Genomic DNA, 18,314 nt, shown 5'->3' with positions numbered 1-18,314 from the left:
GCTCGCTTGCTTACCACAGTGCTGCCGTTATTCATGTTGTGAGTGTCCTTGTGAGCGTGGGCGCAGAAATCCACACACGCTGTAACCCCAGAAAAGGGACGTCCTGCCCTCATGCCCAGCCGGCAGTCCCCACCCGCCTCCTCATGTTCCACCTGTGAGAGGTGAAAGAAAATGAGAAGAGCCTGGTTTGTGGTGAAGACAGTATAAGACTCAAGCCAAGTTTTAATGTGACAGCTGTAAGAGAAGTGCATGTTCTCAAATCTACGGGAAGGCTGTGCCAGAGTCTGGCTGCGTATGAACTAAATGAAGCTTCATCCAACAATTAATGTGACAGTCAGCAGAATACAGAGATCCGGAGCATCAACTGGTCCTTGATGCAATCTGGAGTGAGGCTCTGCAGTACTTTGAGAAACCTATTCTATTGGAACTCTGTTAATACTAGCCTAAGGCAGCTCAGAGACTATCAGAGGTAAGTGTGGCAGCTATTTAATGTTTCAAACCTGGTTTTGGAAGGCCTCAGGAGCCAATCTTTTGTAGAGTGGTGCAAGGTCAGTGGCGAGACTCTGGAGGTTGCTCTCTATCTTCTCCTCCTAAAAGCAGAACATGTTGGAGTTTTGGGGTGAATAACAGCTGGTTTAAAAAAGTTTGTTGTTTGTTTAAAGTTTTCCACCTTCAGCTGTGATTGTCATATCCAACATAAGCCACTAGGAGGCAAATGTTCGCAAAGATTTGATCAAACAAGTCTGCCTTTATTGCAGATAGAATGCAGACAAGCAACAGACATTGTCTGACACAACATACAGTAAAAACTGAAACTACAATAACGAGAAGCTAGCGCACAACAACACCAAGTAAAAAAAAAACAGGAGAGATTGTAATAGATGATTTCCTCTAGGATTTGTGGAAGCTGACCACTCCCTCACCTCCTCCCGGTAGTCTCCAAGCAGGCGGAACTTGCGGGGCACTTTGCTGCGAGCAAACTTACATCCATTGAAGTACATACTCCAGGAGCAGCCAAAGGAAAATGAAGCTCCGCAGGTGTCTGGGTCCAATCCCTGACATGCACACGTACGACTGGAGATGGAGAGGCGGAGGGAGATAATGAAACAAACAAAGCTTGGAAGATGTAGTGTCATTGCAAAACACAGGAAGAGGTACTAACTCTTCATTGAGGGCACAGCGACGGCTGGTGGGGGAGCCGTATTTAAAAAGGGACCGCGTGAGTTCCTGGTAGAGATTGTCCGCCACCGGCCGAGGGATTCCCTCCCACGCCAGGATGAGGATCACTAACACGGCAGAGTCACAGCAGTGCCCTGGCCTCTGGCGGACCAAACACAACAGCTTCTCCTCTTCACTGCCACGCCGGATCACCTGTTGGATGATGCGCAAAGAAAACAAGCAGGTTATAACAGCATGAATGACAGCAAAAACATGCATTTTATGGTCCCTGCTGGGTAATGGGTTTGAAGTGCTGTGATTAACCTGCCAAACAACACAATTGGGCAATAGTTTAATCTTGTAACCTTTAGGTGTAAGCCTTGACATGTCTATGTTTACGGATGAAGTTGAAAATATATTTTTTGGTTACGGTTACATGGTTGGGGGCAGCTAAGGGTTTGCTGTGGTTGTGGTAAGGGTAAGAATCTGGGAGTGACTTCCGTCTCTGCCTCTAAATATACTACAGTGGGATCCACAAGAACACTTCAACATACAGCATCTTCAGGACATTTAGGATATTAACATGAACAGAAACAATAGCAACATACCCATTTAGCTATCGGACACCCCTGGGAGCTCTTTCCTTCTTTCCCAGTGTAAACAACAACTTCCACCCTTACTGCATTTCCTTTGGCACCATACCTGTGGCACACAAACACCACACAAAAAAGAGAAACAACGCGTTAGACAACCTTGCATTGCTACTTTCACTTGAGGGCAACTGACACAACACAAAGCCTTCAGCAAATCAATCATGTCAAATGGCATTTCTACTACAGACAGTAGTGATGGCTTAATATACACAAATGCACAAGACAGTACAGAGCAAACAGTCTTTACTTTGACTGGAAAAATGGATTTGTCATTGAAAAACTCAAGAATACAGGAATGAATATTTTCAGTTAAGTGTGGCTTTAAGATGGACTGTGATGGACCTCAAGCTGTTTATAACTGGCTGTCATCTTGGTTTACGGGCCCCTCGTCTCAGCTCGAGGGGTTTCCTGTCTCAACACGCTGCATGTGTTGTGTGTACGTGTGTGTAGCCGAGACAGAGGGTGAACGTGTTGAGCTGGCTCAGCAATGCTTCCTCTTAATGACAGACTCTTTGGCTGTGACCCCACCCCATTCCACCGAGCCTGTGGTTGACTCGTAGGCTCTCAGCATGTTTGGTAGAAAACACACCCACATATACTCAATGTGTAAACAGAGTCTACTCTACCTGTTCTCCATCATTTCCCTCACTGCAGCAACACTAGGTCCTGCCCCGAGGTGAGTATAGTAAGGGCCTTCCTCCTTTTCAATGATTTGGTCTGTGGAAAACAAAAAAAATCAAGATCTATTAGGCATTATAGAAACTCAAATAAACACTGACCCTCTGTTGACAGACATTCTTGATGAGGGAATCAGATTAATGTGAATGTGGTATACACAATAAATGTAGCTGGATCTCAGTTCAGGGGCCACCATCTTAGAGGTCCACATTTCAATACCAAATACATCATAACAAGGGTCAACAAGGCTCCACAAAGTATCCCAAAGCCTCCTCCAAATATGGCAGAGAAATGCGGCCTCCTTTTGCTCGAACTGGCCCCTGAATTAGGACATAGCTAGCATGTGTGTCTGTGTGTGTGTGATTGCATTAGAGAGAGAAACAGAAAATAAAACTGCAGACTTTGAGGTCAAAGAACTGCAGTGTTACTCAAAAACAAACTTTCAGCGTGGTTTAGTCACAAAGTGGAATATTTTTAATTTGATACCAAGGCAAACAGCCTTGTTTTCTGAAAAATGTTAGGCAGCATCAACTCACCCACGCATTGACAGGATGGAAGATCAGACTGTTTCTTGGAAGGTGTATTGAGCAAGTTCTTAATGGGGGTATCCAGGAAACTCATAGGAGACTCCAGAAAGCTGTTGATGCTGTTCTTGGATGGAGTTGACTCTGCAGAGTGGCCAAGATCCCCATCAGTAGCCGTGGACAGGACAGAGATAGGTCCTGACCTCTCCAGCTTGTAGTAGCCCTGCTGGCTTGGGGGAGGGGACTGCCGAGCCCCTGAGAAGCCATTAGCCAGACCATGGTGCCCAGTGGTGTGGCTGAGGAAAGTGGCATTGGCTGGGCTGGTGTTCGGATCAGCACCGTGCTGCAGCCCACCACAGGGCTGCGCTACCTGAGATAACAAATGCCTATGACACTCCTGCCCTGGTCCTGCAGCATGACCATTGCATGGATTGTGTTGGTGGAGTGGACCATTTGAAAGGGACCATGGTTGATTTTCTTGACTACGAATGTGGTTGATCCTCATGAGAGTGCTGTAGTTCGAAGTCTGAGGATCTGAGAGGGCTGTATTGTGTGCATTACTGTGATGGATGAGTTGCCTCCTTTCCTCCTCAGCCTCAGCCAAGTATCTCTTCAGGTCAATCTGAGCCTGAGGTAGGAACAGGTTCCTCTTGTGGTGAAGGCCTGATTTCCCCTGTGGGAGAATCTTCTTGCCTCTGCTCCTGTGGGGCATCTCTCCATTTGGCATGCGTTTTGAAAGGGGGGTCCTGCAGCTGATTCCCTCATGCAGTCCATCACTTACCTTCTTCTTCCTGGGCTTGGAAGGTGTAGCTTTTGTTTTTTTTATGAGGGTCTTTTTCTGACTCTGGGGTAGCTGGGAGTTGTAGTTGTATTTGATGGCTGACACGGGTGTTCCTTTTGGAGGGTTGTTCTCTGACTGCAGGTTGTGTCGTGACTGGATGATGAAGGCCAGGTCTGCCAACTGAGCTGCCACCTCCTCCTCATCTTTGTTTCTCCTCACTTTACCAAAAACACTGTCTTTGTCCTCCCCAAACAGCCGCTCATGATCTTTATTGAACTTCAGGTCACTGGGATCTTTATAGCTGCATTCAGACTTGATGACATGAGAACCAAAGCCCTGCTCTGTCCTCCTACAGGGTGCTTTCTCATCGTTTGAGCTGGCCTCTAAGACGTCCTGCAGAGACAGCTTTGTGTTAGAGCTCAACCCTGGGGAGCACTGGATGACATTCCCCTGTCTGGCCACAGGAGGGCGTATGACTGACATCTGGTGTAGTGGTGAGCTGATGACCGAGACTTTGTTGTAGCGGATAGCTGCTGTGGGTTTGGCTTCTTGCAGGGTTGTATTTGTATTGGAGGTTGAAAATGGGGCAGCAGTAGAAATGGGATGTTCACACTTACTTTCAGCTTTAATGGACCCTGGGGTGTTTTGAGGTATAGCTGCCAGTTGAGTCAAGGCCTCAATAGCAATTGCCTGATCAAAACTAAGATTTCTCTTCTCTGCCAAAGACTGCACGCTTGGTAGCAAGACACTTGGAGGAGGTTCACTTTTGATAGGCTGCAGAGTCCTTTGCAGGCTAACAGGAGTGCTTTTCTGACACAAGTCATTCTTTAAGTCTTCGGGCTCCTTCTTGATGAAGTGCAAATCTGGTGGCTCTGTTTTGATGGAGCAAAGAATGGAAGATTGTGAGCTGAAGAGTTTCTGCTTCAGTCCCTTCCTCTCTGTGACAGAAAGACACACCACGGCCGCCAGCGTGGACAGCGGGTCTTCGCAGACCTCATCTTCATCACTCAGCTGTGTGGTGGCCTGTTCAGTGATCCACATCCACGGCTCCTCCAGTTTGATCTTCTTCAGCGGAACTGACATGTCATCCGGAGGAGTGTTGGGTCCATTCTCAGAGCAATCTTTAGGGACTGTAGTTATTATAGTCCTTTGAGGTTCTGATGCAACTGTAGTCCTTTTATATGCAGACTTCAGATCAGAGTGTGACCCAGTGGTCATATGAGCACCATTAGGTTTTTTCAGGTTCTCAGCAGAACCATTCTGAAAAGACACAGAAGAGCATACATGTTGGTGAAGTGCAATGCTGGTCAGCTCCTGCCCGGTCTCTCTTTTAACAAGTGCTGGCTGTCCTGCTTGGTCCCAGGCCAGATTGTGGGTGAGAGAGTGGGTGATGGGGGGAGATTGCGTATGAGGTATGTGGCCTTCCTCCCCCTCATCCTCCTCTGCTGCCGTGTGGGTATCATCCATCTGTGCCTTGCCTTTGCCATTTACCGACCCACTTTCTGGAACCACCTGAGACACAGAGACAGAGAGAGAGAAACAAGAAGAGAGAGGTGACTCAACAAGCTCTGGCAGTATACAGTGATTCAGCTTGTTCTAAACAGTCACGGCACACAGCACAACAGATTGCCTCCCAGCATGGCACGAGCATCTGCTGCAGCCACTATGAAGGCTGTGGAAAATATTATGGCATGTGAAAACAAAGAATCTGCTTTCTATAAATCTTGCCGAAACCGATCTCTAAACAGAGCTAATAAAAAAGCTAAACTGTGTTAGTTCACAGTCGAGGCTTCAATCAGGACTACATTCCTGCCTGAGCTGTGGGGTGTTGAGAGCCACAGACCCACAGGTAGCCGAGAGCCAACGAGTAAACATTTGGAGTCACGCACAGTTCATGATTGTGTCACTACCAGTAGGTTACTGAGGGCATGTGTGCAACGTGCATGTACATGTTGTGTTTGTGCTGGGTTTCTAGGTGTGTTCCTGGGCATGAATGCATGTATATGCAAGTGCATGTGATTATTAACACATGCTAACCCTTGTGCATTGTGTAGTGAGTGATTAACTCACTTGGGGTCTTATCCAGACACAGTGCAGCGAGAGCACTGCTTGACCCTTCAGTTAAGGTGGATTCTGATTGCCAGAAAAGCTACAACCATTCAAAGGTCCACAGTATTGATGTATTGATTGCACCCAAAAGCCATGTTGAATACACAAAAACATTAGACGGTCTTTAGAGCAGACAATCAGAGCCATAACTCCACAAGCAGGAAAAAAATAAACTGATCTGGGGAGAAATAGATGCTAAGGCTTTGAGGACATAATTTGCTACTGCATATTCTGTGCCAGAATATTGTAGTTTACATTTTAGAAACTGAAAGGGCACTAATGCAAATCCATTCTGAACTTATGTACAGCATTTCTGCAACTGAGTCTTTTTTATTTTTCATCATCTTGAGAGAAGCATATGATCAATGGAAGTCAAGCTGCTTTTTATTTTGAGATTTAACCCCCAATTACATTCAGAGTTAGAGCCCTCAGCAGTGGAAGACTGATTAAAAACACTGTAGTGTGACAAAGATAAAAGAAACTAAATAAAACACTGCATCATGTGCCAAGGCTCAGCTGACACAAGGATCTCTTTGCAGGAGCTGGAGGAAACGTGTGTATTACTGTGAGCTGTGTGTACTGTATGCTTATGTCTGTGTGTGTGTGAGGCATCCAATGTTCCCTCTAATGAACTAGCGCAACTCCAGGGAAGCTGGAGTTCCATTCTTTATCACTGTTTACCTAGCATAAACTCTCATAAACTCTATCATTGCCACTGTTTTAATGCATTTTACAGCAGGAGATGCACACTCTGCGCTGACAGAGGGTAAGCAGCAACAGTATTTCATTATAAACCAGCCATTATGAACACACAGACCAAACAAAAAACACTCGAGCTTATCAGTTACATGTGCTCTGTTCAGCTTTGTTCTGTACAGTTCCAACGGACATGAACTAAGTTGCATGGATGTACTATACTATTTTTGCTGTATTTAACTAAACAGACTGGTGGATTATGGAATGGATTATATATATTTTATATATTGCTTTTATCCAATGTGCCTCTTATTCACACATGCACACACTGATGGCAGCAGTGGCCTAACCATTAGGTGCATCAGTGTCTTGTGCTAGGACACCTGTGGGGAATTGAACCATTAACCCTGTGATTATCTCAGACCTGCTCCACCTCCTAAGCCTGCTGAAGTCTACTACTTCTCGCAAAGCAATCTGTGAGGTCATACTGCTGCTAAAAATCAACCCAAAGCTGGAGCTTGGGTTGTTCTACTTAAAAGGTTCTGAGACATCCTGGATAAAATGAGAACAGTGTGTTTGACTTTCAAGCGTGTACAGTGAAAAAAGGGTTGAGCCTTGTGACGTCCCATGTGTGATAGCTGCTGAGCAAAAGCATGGGCTCTCATTCATGAGGAAGAAGGCATTGAAAAATAAAAGATGAAGCAGGCTTCCAGAGTTAAAAGCACTCAACTGAAGTTGGAAAACAAAAGCTGTCAAAGGCAGCGCTAAAGGTCTAAGAGGATTAATACTGAGCAATCTCCTGCATTGGGTTTGTTGGTTAGCTTAAGGATTCCTGTTGCTGTGCTGTGTGAAGTTCTTCACAAATGTCTTAAAACAAGGACAAACAAACTTTCAAAGATCCTCTATTAAGTATGAAGATGGCTTTACAATATAATTTGTTTGGGCTAAAAGAACAAGACTGTATTTCAAGAAACATCTTGGTACTTTATCACATACCATATCTGTAGCATTCACTGCATTCCAGTGTTTTACTTTGTGATGAAGTGTTCAAAATCATTTATGTTGGTATGCTGACTGACTCTCAACCTAGACTGTATTTCTGATAAAGATGTGCGATGTTGCTGTGTGAATTTCAAAGAAAGAGGGTAAAAATGTAATGTGCTCAAGCTGTTGAGACAGTTGAAGCAAATGTCATTGGAAAAATGCTTTATCTACCTCTTCTGCGATGTTTTTTCTAGAAAACATGCTGTTCTAGATAGAGGTCCTTGTTTTTCGACAATGTGGGACTGACACTGGTAAATCTGGTATTTACCACTGAGACAGTGCTAAAAATGTTTTTCGTTTTTAACTCCACTGTAGCTGTGCTAGAAATATTTCAACATGACACCATCTTCTGTACATTCCTGTCCCATTATTCACATGAATTCAAGGACATTGCCAAAAGCAGTTTATTAAAACAATATTAAAGACGTGTAGGGGGGATGTTTATTTGGCAGTCCCCTCCTCCCTGTTGTTTGACAATGCAAGGGAGGGCTGCGGTGACCACAGAGCTGTTCGTGATGAACAAAATGTTGAGATCAGACAACATTAGTATGGTAGGGCTAATTTGTCACCAAGTTGTTCCACAGATGTGGTTTTCATGATGCCTTTTTTTCTCAGTCCCTATTGCCCCCCAGTCCACTGTGCTCTCCATGACTGTCAGGACTGTGCCTTACTACTAGAAACACGCTGCTGATGCAACAGATAGCTGGAGCTCAGGCTGAGGCAACACCAAAGCTGCCTATGCAACAGGGTGAGATACAAGCTCCACGCAGCATGTGGAAATGGGCCACCACGACGTTCAAATGAGTGAAAAAGATGGGGAGCAGGGGGAGAGAGAGAGAGAGGGAAAAGGCAGTGTGTCGGTCACAATAAACTGCTTTCAATGACAAAGCAGCGCTGGCTGGCTTCCAGCACTGCACCAGACACACGTGTGTCTCTATGCACGCGTATGCATGTGCATCCATTTGCGCATCCGAGTGCTCAGGACCTGAAGCTGACATCAAAGTGCAGCCCCTGTTTATAATTACGTTACATTTAGCCTTGTGATAACAAAAAAAGCCAAATGCAGGATGTAAATGCGGAGTCATGTGCTCTCATTTAGTCACTGGGTCTCTGGAGAGAGCTGGGTCTGTGATGTGTTAGAGCTGTGTCTTTGTGTTTGTGCTTGTTGCCGCTGCCTCAGGGTGCCTAAAGTCACTCACGCTGTACTGTACTGTTGTAAATGCAAACACAGTCCTCTTCTTTTCTGTTAGACAAACCTGTATCCTGTAACCGTAGCGCCTGTAAGAGCTTAACAAATCAACAGACCATACACTCGAGTAGCGAAGGGTGAGCGCTTTACATAAACACAGGTTCAGAGACATACCCTAGCAACAAAAGTGTGACCGCTTCTTGAATCCAAACAACCCTCTGTTTCTCTAATGGGTCTCCAAGGAAGTTCAAAGTAGTGTGCATCTATTCTTAACTCAACGGCACAGACACATAAACACACTCTTATACACATATAAACATGTTCACATACATATACACCTGAATTCAAACACGTCAACTAAACTACTTCAACAAAAAAAAAATTGTTTTGTGTGAAGAGCGAGAAATCATACGCCGTTAGGAGCTCACAACACTCTTACAAGGAAAGACTGAAAAAGCGCGCTTCCTTCCTGGCTGAGAGTGTAAGTAGTGGTTTATGTGTGTTTCTCTGAACACGTGAGAATTTCCTTCATTCATTGAGTAAGTGTTTCCTGTCTGCGCTCAATGTCACATCGTCAACACACTACTTAAAAAGAAAAAGAACGTGGCTTAATAGGTGGTAATAAACCTAATAAACTTGAAAGAACTGCCTCCCGGTGCACCAGCATGAATCAGAGCTTAATCAACGATAAAATTGTACAGATTAAGACAGCATCAGTAATAGTGGGACCTTTTCTAGAAACCACACAATACCATTACTGCTGCAGCCAAACAAGTAAAGCCTGCCAAATTACAAGTTACAACCCAAGGCTTACAAGCGCTCCGCTTCTCTGCTAAGCAGTCAGAAAACAGCAGGTGCAAAAATATGGCTGTCCAAGAAAGAGTGCAAGAAAGACAAGGGGAAGCAAAGAGGGTCTTCGTACAGTACAACGGCTACAAATGACATGCGACGGGGAAAGAAAAAAGGGGTGTCTGTTACTGTGGAAACTGACCTCTATATTGCTGACTTTGTAGTCACATCCTTTAAACCCACCTGGAAAAGACAAGGCAAACACTCACACACAGAAGCCCAGGTCCTGAGTGTTTCAGTAGGAACAATAACAACACCAGCTTCCAAATAAAATGCTCCAATCAGCTAAATCCAGGGAGGCAGAGAGAGAGAGAGAACGGAGGATAACCTCTAGATGAGCTCCACTGTAGCTGACCCATCTGCAGCGAGACAATAGACCCCAGGGTGAACACTCCGGTTGCCTTTACCTTGTCTGTCCTCGGAGGAAGCCCCTCCGGTTTAGGCAGCATATCCCTAAAAGGTATTGGTGGCCATCTTGCTTTGCCTTCCTTCAGCCTCAAAAGAAAACGCTGGCTACAGTAGCCGTGTGCAGGGCAAGCTCCTGGGTGTCATGACTAGGGCGACTGTGAGCCACTGTAGCAAAGTGCTGCTACAGCAGACGTGCGCCGCACACACACACACAGACATATAGACACACACGTACGGGATGCAGACAGAGCCTCATCAGCCAATGGCGTGAGGACCTTAGCGGCTTGTAAATTATCTTCCATGCCTAGACTCTCCTAAACAAAGGATCCCCTATGTGGGCTTTTTACTCCAGCCCTACACACATGGATTGGAGGCAAGCTGTGGAACGGACACTGCACATATGCTGGATCTGGACCACGGAAAAACAACTCTGTCACCACTGAGAAATTAACCCCTGAAGCAGCTTAACAACACTCCTTTTGGGGATTCTCACTGAATGCCTTACCCCACTCATGAAAAACTACTCCACTAATTGATCAATATTGAATAATATATGTGGAAAAACTACAAAAACCTACAACTGATGAAAACTGACTATTTCATTTGAGGATAAACTGAGGATACATTGATAATCTGTTTAAATCCAATATCCCACTGTATCACATGTTTCTTTTCCCTCTTTTATATCAATACAAATGGCATATCTTTGGGTTTTAGACTGATGGCCGGACAAGACATACCATTTGAAAACTTCAGCTTTGGCTCTGGGAAATTTTGATGTTCATTCTGACATTTTATAGATAAACAATTCATCAGCTCATCGAAAAAGCAAACAAATCAAAAAATCCCTCATAACCTTTAGTTAATCTTACACCTAATGTTGAGCAAAATACTCATTCTCTTAAGCAGAAGGAAACATGACATGACCCTTTTAACCTACCACCCCAGAGTTTTGAGGCATTATAACCAGAGCAGTCTGTCCTGTCAGACACGGTATGAAGCATGTCATATCATGCCATGCCTTTTAAGCTACTACAAACAGCGGCATCCACGTGGCAGCATAACTTTCTCCAGTACCTCTATTTCCCACATGATCTTGAAACATTGCGGAGGACTGTGGTGGGAACAGGAAAGAGGATGTTCACAGCATCCATACGGTTCTGCCTCTCACAGTCTCAACAAACCTCTGTCATCTACCCCCAAAAGCCTTGTTCTCTTTCTAAAAGATTCCCTGAGGAAAAGCTGTGGTTTGAGAAAAAACAAGGAGACAGAAAGCCAAAGGCAAAGAGAGAAAAATGTTATGAGAGAGTAAAGAACTCCCCGTTTTTAAAGGCAACCATGTGGCCAAGATGTTGAGGTCACACCAGGACAAGGAAACATGAAGGCAGCCCGAGCCAGTGCCTGTCGGTAACACTCTAGCAACCGACCTCAGCCGTGTGTTTGACTGGGGAAGCAGAGGGCGTGCAGCTTAACCCAGACACAACAATAAAAACTATATCAGCGTAGTGTCCAGCATGCAATAAATACCCAAACATCGGGGTGAATAAAACAAATGCACAAGCACGTCATGGTGGAAGATGAAGTCATTACTGTCAGCAGTGAGCCATGTCCAAATCTTAAAAGGTATTCATAAACACGTTACACCCAATAGGCCTGAAATATAGCCAATATGGCACATGATCAAATGTGGTTCATAAAAGGGATAAGTTGAGTCATCAGTTCAGTGAAACCCAATGAAAAAAGTGTATGTGACAACATTAATGCATGCCACGGTTCATTTACCAACATGTGTTTTTTCATTTAATTTTAACATTAACTACACTGTTTTGAAAATTATATTGCAAAATTAAAAAAGCATAGTCTTAGTGCCAAAGTTGCAAGGCTGTTTCATCACACTACAGAGTTCAGACAGCCAGTCAGCCAGTGAGTCAGTTGGTCAGTTAGATGCTTATAACTTATCACAGCCAAACTGCTGCCTGTTCTGGCTTCATGCATTTTGAGTCTCACGGCAAACAGTCTCAAAACCAGTGCCTTGGTCCAATGCCAGATAGTGAATGTCTTTAAGAATTTATGCATGGTGCTGGCTGCTGAGTGCAATTGTTTTTCTCACATTATTTTGACTTATGTTACAGAATGGACAACTTCAAACTGGCCCCTCAGACACCTTCATCCCTCAAGCAGTTGGTCGTTTTGTGCACATCTATGAATACGTGATTAGCGTAACAAACAAGTTATACTTAACATCAGTCATTTTACCGCAACAGTAATAGTCACAAGATCCACAATGAAATAAACACAGATGTAGACTAAACACTTGGAATATACAAAAGGTATGTGTGTGGTGCGCTGGAGCAAACTTCACCCCCACAAAATAACAGTCAGTAACAGAAAACCTTCATCCACATCACAACAACATATTCTTATATTATATCTCAGCTATTTTAATGACACTGTGGGTTAGTCTGTCTGCACATTTAGAATTCATATGTGCACATATTGTAGCTTTTTAATGTTTAACCCTGAAATGGCAATTCACAAGTGCCAAAATATACATAATTCAGTAATTCACTCATATAACTCAAGAGTTATTTTCTGACTAACAGTAATGGAAGCACTAGACCCACCTTACATCAGGATATGTTTACAATGGAAACTGTTTTATCCCAAATTTCATGATAACCAAATTGGAGTGAGCCATATCTGGGTTATTACAAATAAGATATTCTCAGATTCACTGTTGGCACTTATGGCTGAGCTCTCCTCTGAATGGGAAGTTCACAGGTAGTCTGACAGGTTTGACTTACATGGCATAGTCGACAAACTAGACTGTCAAACAGGTTGCACCTACCTAAACAACAAAACAACCCTGGGGAAGATACACACCTACCAACTGCTACCATTTTACCATCAACTGACACGTGCTGCTGAAGCCCTTAAGCATTTCCTGTGTTATATAATATAACAGTATGGACTTTTAAACTGTACAACCCAACAGCTAGATGTAGTTAAATGATACATAGAAATTGTGACTTCACTCACCTATGTTTACAGAAATGAAAACAGTTTTCCCTCTGGCTGTAACTTCGGTTTAAACAAACAGCTCAGTTCCACAATAAACTATCTTTCTGACAATATAATTTACAAAAACATGCACATTACAATACATCTCTATCTCAAGAACATGTCGTTAAAATTAGGCGTGACTTGTATTGTCTGTACCGTGCTTCTCAGCCTTCGAAACAGTCCTCTTCCTGCAGCCACTCCATGCCTCGATCCAAAAATGCTCCACAACTACTAACAATATTCCACCGCACCCTTAATTTTCAGCTCTTTAAGTGTCCCATATGTTTTTTCCCTTAAACGAGTTGCCCAGCTCTCGTTATGAACAAGTAGTCTGGACATTAATCACCCTAAGCTGCAGTACATGAGCATGCAAGTGAGGTAAATAAAGTCGTTCTGCACCACAGTCGTAAACTGTCTCTGACACATCTGGAGGCTGACCCACTGGAGACCGGCCCAGTGGTGGAGCCGTGCCAAATGCGATTGTTGCCAGTCGTTGTCATTACTGCCATTACTGCCGACGCTAACGTAAACTTGTCTCTCATTTGCACGGGAAAGGCAACAGATCTCTGATGAAGGGCAGTATTTTGAGGCGGTTCCTCTACTTCTCTTTTCTTCATTTGTCACTTGTCATGCTCTATAGCAAGGGTCACATGAGGAAAAAAGCGGGTTGTGCTATACCGAGCAGAGATGTGTGTGTGTGTGTGTGTGTGTGTGTGTGTGTGTGAGAGGTAACAACCATGGGAAAATGGGAAAACATAACTCCATGCTTGGACCTGTCCCAATGCTGCACATCCAGTCCACTCAAGCACAAACTCTCACACAATTACACAGACTAAAACACCTCTTTGCACAGGTCAACGCCCAAAAGACCAAGACACACAAATGTTTATACACTAAGAACAAGCAGCACAAATCAATATGCAAACACAAACATTTGCATTTGGATCCTGTGAAGTCAGACGCAGTATGAAGGCTGGTTTCCCTTGAAGAGAGCCTTGAAACCATGAAGTGTGTCTTACCTGAGAGGAGGCATCAGTATAGTTCATATTCAGCAGAGCCAAGAGGCTGCTCATATATCACACTACTCACTTTTCCAAAGGAACATCTGTGGATTCAAGACTTTGACTATATGTCTACACAATAGCTTTTTGCACACATACACACACACATAGAGAGAGAGAGAGAGAGAGAGAGAGAGAGAGAGAGAGAGAGAGAGAGAGAGAGAGAGAGATACAAATGCATGTTTGTAGTTTTCACACTTCCTGTATGGACAGTTTGTAACTCATGGGTGAGGCTATTTTAAGGACACAATGAATTCACATTCAAAATTCCATTTCACTGTGTTATGTAACATTCTACAACCCCACTCTTCAAGGGAAATGTGCACCATTCAACACCACACCCTTAGCCCACATGGACTCAATTTAAGGGCTGACAGTGGTTGGTCAGCATGAACGGAAAGCAGGTCACTCCAGATCTCACACCTCCAGGAGAGGAGGAATGAACTTTAAAACCTGACTGCATCGGAAAAAAAATTCTTTTTAATCTTCGGCCTGCTTTGTCTTTTCATGTATTTATCCCTGTGTCCTTTGGTTAGCAGCTAGAAGAGAAACATCTGTACTAACACACACTGAAGTATTAACTCTTATCTTAGCTCTGGTCTGCTGAGGTTTGGAGCTGCTGTGGCTAAATGTGTAAATAAGTGTTTCACCTTGTGAAGGACAGAAGAGAAAGGTGAGCGGGTCCATCAGTTTATGTAAACACATGCACACACACACACACACACACACTGACCCAAATACACACACACACACCGTGCAGGCAGCGCAGCAAGGGGCCCCCAGATCCTCTCACAATGAGGCTTACTTAAGTTTATGCTAGTAAAACATGCTGAGTAGGCTGTGTTGGCAATATGACTGCACGTGTGTATGCATCCACTTGCACAGATCACAGACAGATGCATGTAAACCCCCAGGGTGCATTACAGAGTGACTGCACATACTGTACAGCAACGGACAACTGAGAGGATAAAGAATGATGAACGAAGGGGAAAATGGACTGGGCAAAACCATAAACAAGCACATGAATTAATTTCATTTAAAACAAGTTAGTGGATGGCATTCTGGGGTAGAGGTTCTTTATGACACAAGGGAGTAAGAACATTAGAGTTTTTATCCCCCTCAGGTGTATAAGCTATATTCCAAATTAGGCAGGTCAGGCTGATGCATGAATAAGCTCTGGTTTCTCCAGAAGGAGGCCATTGTGTGCCCTTGGTAGGATTTGAGTGGCATTTCTTTTGGGGGGCAAAGTGAGGATTTCTTTTCACCCAGAGAAACCAAGTGGCACGACTTCAAAGCTTATCCAGGGACTTAGAGCCTTACAACAGTCAGGACACGGCACAAACCCACAGATGCAAAGGACCTAAGAGGGCTCAGCAGTGGAGCATTAGTGGTATCAAAGTTTAACTCTACAAATATCTTGCTGAACTATAAATACTGTATTATAGATACTAAAACAGATCCAAACTGCCATGGTTATACAACTCTCTGCATTGTTGTTGATGAAGAAACAGACTTGTAAATGAATGACAGCTGTATGTGCATTAAAGCAAACAGATTGCATCTGAGTGGAGATCATTATGTCACTGTCTCTGCTTCGAAGTAAGCCTTCAACCTGGCACAACCCGGGCCATACATCTGCTCTGATGTATAGTGGGCTCTGGCCAAATAACTGAGCCTCAAATCAAATAAAACAGACATTTCCCCTTCGTCCACAGAGCCTTTTTCTGGGCCACTACCCAAGCCCTGCAGCTATTACAGATAACTACCTCACGGGGTTGTTTTAAATTTAATTGGCTTGGACCAGGTTGACAGAAAATACAAAGCAGCCCTAATCAGAGGCAAGCTTGTGTAATAAAAAGCGTGTCTGTACCGAGGAAGAGGAGAAGTCAGAGGAGTGAGAGTAGTAAGTGCTCTGCTTGGTCATAATGTTTTGGCTCTGTGAAAATGTTGGCACTGTCTCTGACATTTCAAGAACATTTCTTGCTACCTCGCCCCGCTTATGTCCCATACGTGCCAACATGCATATGAGGGGGAACCTGTACTCACTTGATACCATCTCCTGAAAAGGAGATGGTATCTTTTTCAGGTGACAGAATATGGAGGGACAGGCCAAGCTCTATAGCAGCTTAGTTGTTTCATTTCAGTCCATGATAACAGTCAACTTGATGAGACTTGAGGCTTGTTTAGGATAGATAAGGCATCACAGTGAACATCATGTCTATTTTAATAATTGCAGATGTTGAAGCTTGTTATTATTGTGCGGTCACGCAAACCATTGCAGACTCAAATCACTTGTAATTGCATAGATTTCTTCCTCTTAAGAGTTTGTGGCTTTATACCTTTTATGGCCAGTGAAAGATACGATCGCCACATATATGGAAGGCATGTAGGACTATGAGTCAAGGCTGAAAAAGAAAAATGTGTTTCTGCAGTTTACCAAACTTGACAAGTGGCAAGGGTAGTACTATTGGCTTAAAGTGTTTTGGATTTATTTTTGGGAAATATTGTTTTTTCCTTGAATAGGAATATTAAATGAATGGTTGGCTGTTTTCGTTCTTATACTATTCAAAAATTTTTGGTTCAAAATTCATTGTACCCTGTATAGTATTTTCAGTGAGACTGCTTTTTTAGAACAGAGATCAATAACACTGAATTTGAACTGAAACTGAAATCTATATGTGGACTAATTCTTGCTCCCAATACAGTTAAATTTTTGAAGCATTTTTGAAAGGTTAATTAACTAATAGTGCAACTGTGTTACAATCCATCCCAGTGATAAAATGAAGTTGACTTAGTAATGACATTATGAAGTAAAAGTGCATTGCAGACATGAGTTTATTAGCAAACAAAAACAAGTGCAGTTACCTCACTGGATGGCTGATTGACAGAGATAATGTAGGTAATTTTGCAATGTTTAAGGTGCTCATCCCTTGAAGACAACTCTAGCTTGCTGCTGACCCACTATGAGCAGGACAACCTGCGTAGTTTAACCTAATTACCTGGATGTAGGTTACATCAAAGCCTTAAACCCATAATAGTGTGTGTCTGGTGGTTATCTCCACTAATCCTCATTACAACCCTGAGAATATTCCAACAGACAACCGTGGCAGGTCAAAGGTCAGCACCAGACAATGAGATCGCCATGGCAACCGTCAGTGTTCAAGACCTCTACTGCTGTGTGTGTGAGAGGGGGAAGAGAAGCTCAGACCTGACAGGAGCGTCTGCTGGGACAAATCACTCTCCCTTTACATTAAGCTGGTCCCACTTGAGAACAATGAGGGTATGCTGCTACATGACGGACTAAGTACAAGACAAGCTGTAAAAAAAAAGCTCCATGCACACAAGAATAAATACACATATATGCATAAACATCCCCATTTGACACCAACATATAGGTAAGAATCATACATATGCACACAGACGTGTCAAAGCAAACTGTGACAAAGCAAACAGCCACGGCTGGCTGCCGCCGGCTGCCGCCTATCCGCCCTACCAGAGCACTGGCTGAGGAATCTGCAAGTGTTTTCCCGATACACGTGTTATCTCTGCTGGGCAACTCCTCTGGCAAAAGGACTGCAGCAGAAAAAGAGGCAGTGGAAGAGGCGCAGGTGATAAATTAGTGTGCAGGGGCTGGGCTGAGCAGGCCAGCTGATGGGAAGCATGCAGGCTAGTATTTTTAAAAAGTATAGTGTCCACCTGCAGCTGTATTGTACTGAACTGAATGTTTTCCTTTTGCCATGTAATTATGGTGCGCCTCAAACTTACCCAAAGTGTACCTTACCAGGTGCATGGTCTTGATAAATGCAGTGACAGAAGAAAAATAGTAGTCACAGATAACATTTAACAATACTGTGAGGGCTGTGTTTTGCATTTGTCTAAGGCAAGTCACATACACTGTCTTATACACTGTATAACTCATCTTAGACAAAATGCAAAAGCAAAAGTGTTTGACACTGTTATGCCAAAATCTGAAGTCATTTGTGCTTATCTCCTTTGATGAATGCAGACGAGTGGAGATGGTTTACAAGTAAAGGAGGAGAGGTAAAAATTAATGTGTTCCTTTAGGAGTCTGCATATGCATCAAGCATCATAGCTACAGTA

General features: G+C 43.7%; 1 protein-coding gene across 1 annotated transcript in view; it reads right to left on the bottom strand.

Annotated features, from left to right (window-relative positions):
- The window catches only part of tet1 (tet methylcytosine dioxygenase 1), a 29,057-nt gene that overhangs the window by 4,034 nt on the left and 6,709 nt on the right, over window positions 1–18,314 (bottom strand). The window contains exons 3-9 of the mRNA XM_041947475.1: window positions 3,026–5,306; window positions 2,438–2,528; window positions 1,767–1,860; window positions 1,163–1,371; window positions 924–1,074; window positions 501–590; window positions 15–152 (exon numbers count right to left, since the gene is read on the bottom strand). Of these exons, the coding sequence (XP_041803409.1) occupies window positions 15–152; window positions 501–590; window positions 924–1,074; window positions 1,163–1,371; window positions 1,767–1,860; window positions 2,438–2,528; window positions 3,026–5,306 (3,054 nt within the window). The remainder of the gene's footprint in view (window positions 1–14; window positions 153–500; window positions 591–923; window positions 1,075–1,162; window positions 1,372–1,766; window positions 1,861–2,437; window positions 2,529–3,025; window positions 5,307–18,314) is intronic.

Source organism: Chelmon rostratus, chromosome 11 (genome assembly GCF_017976325.1).
Source record: "Chelmon rostratus isolate fCheRos1 chromosome 11, fCheRos1.pri, whole genome shotgun sequence".
NCBI classification, from domain to species: Eukaryota; Metazoa; Chordata; class Actinopteri; order Chaetodontiformes; family Chaetodontidae; genus Chelmon; species Chelmon rostratus.
Note: the sequence above shows the minus strand (reverse complement) of the source record. Positions and strands in the feature narration are given on the sequence as shown.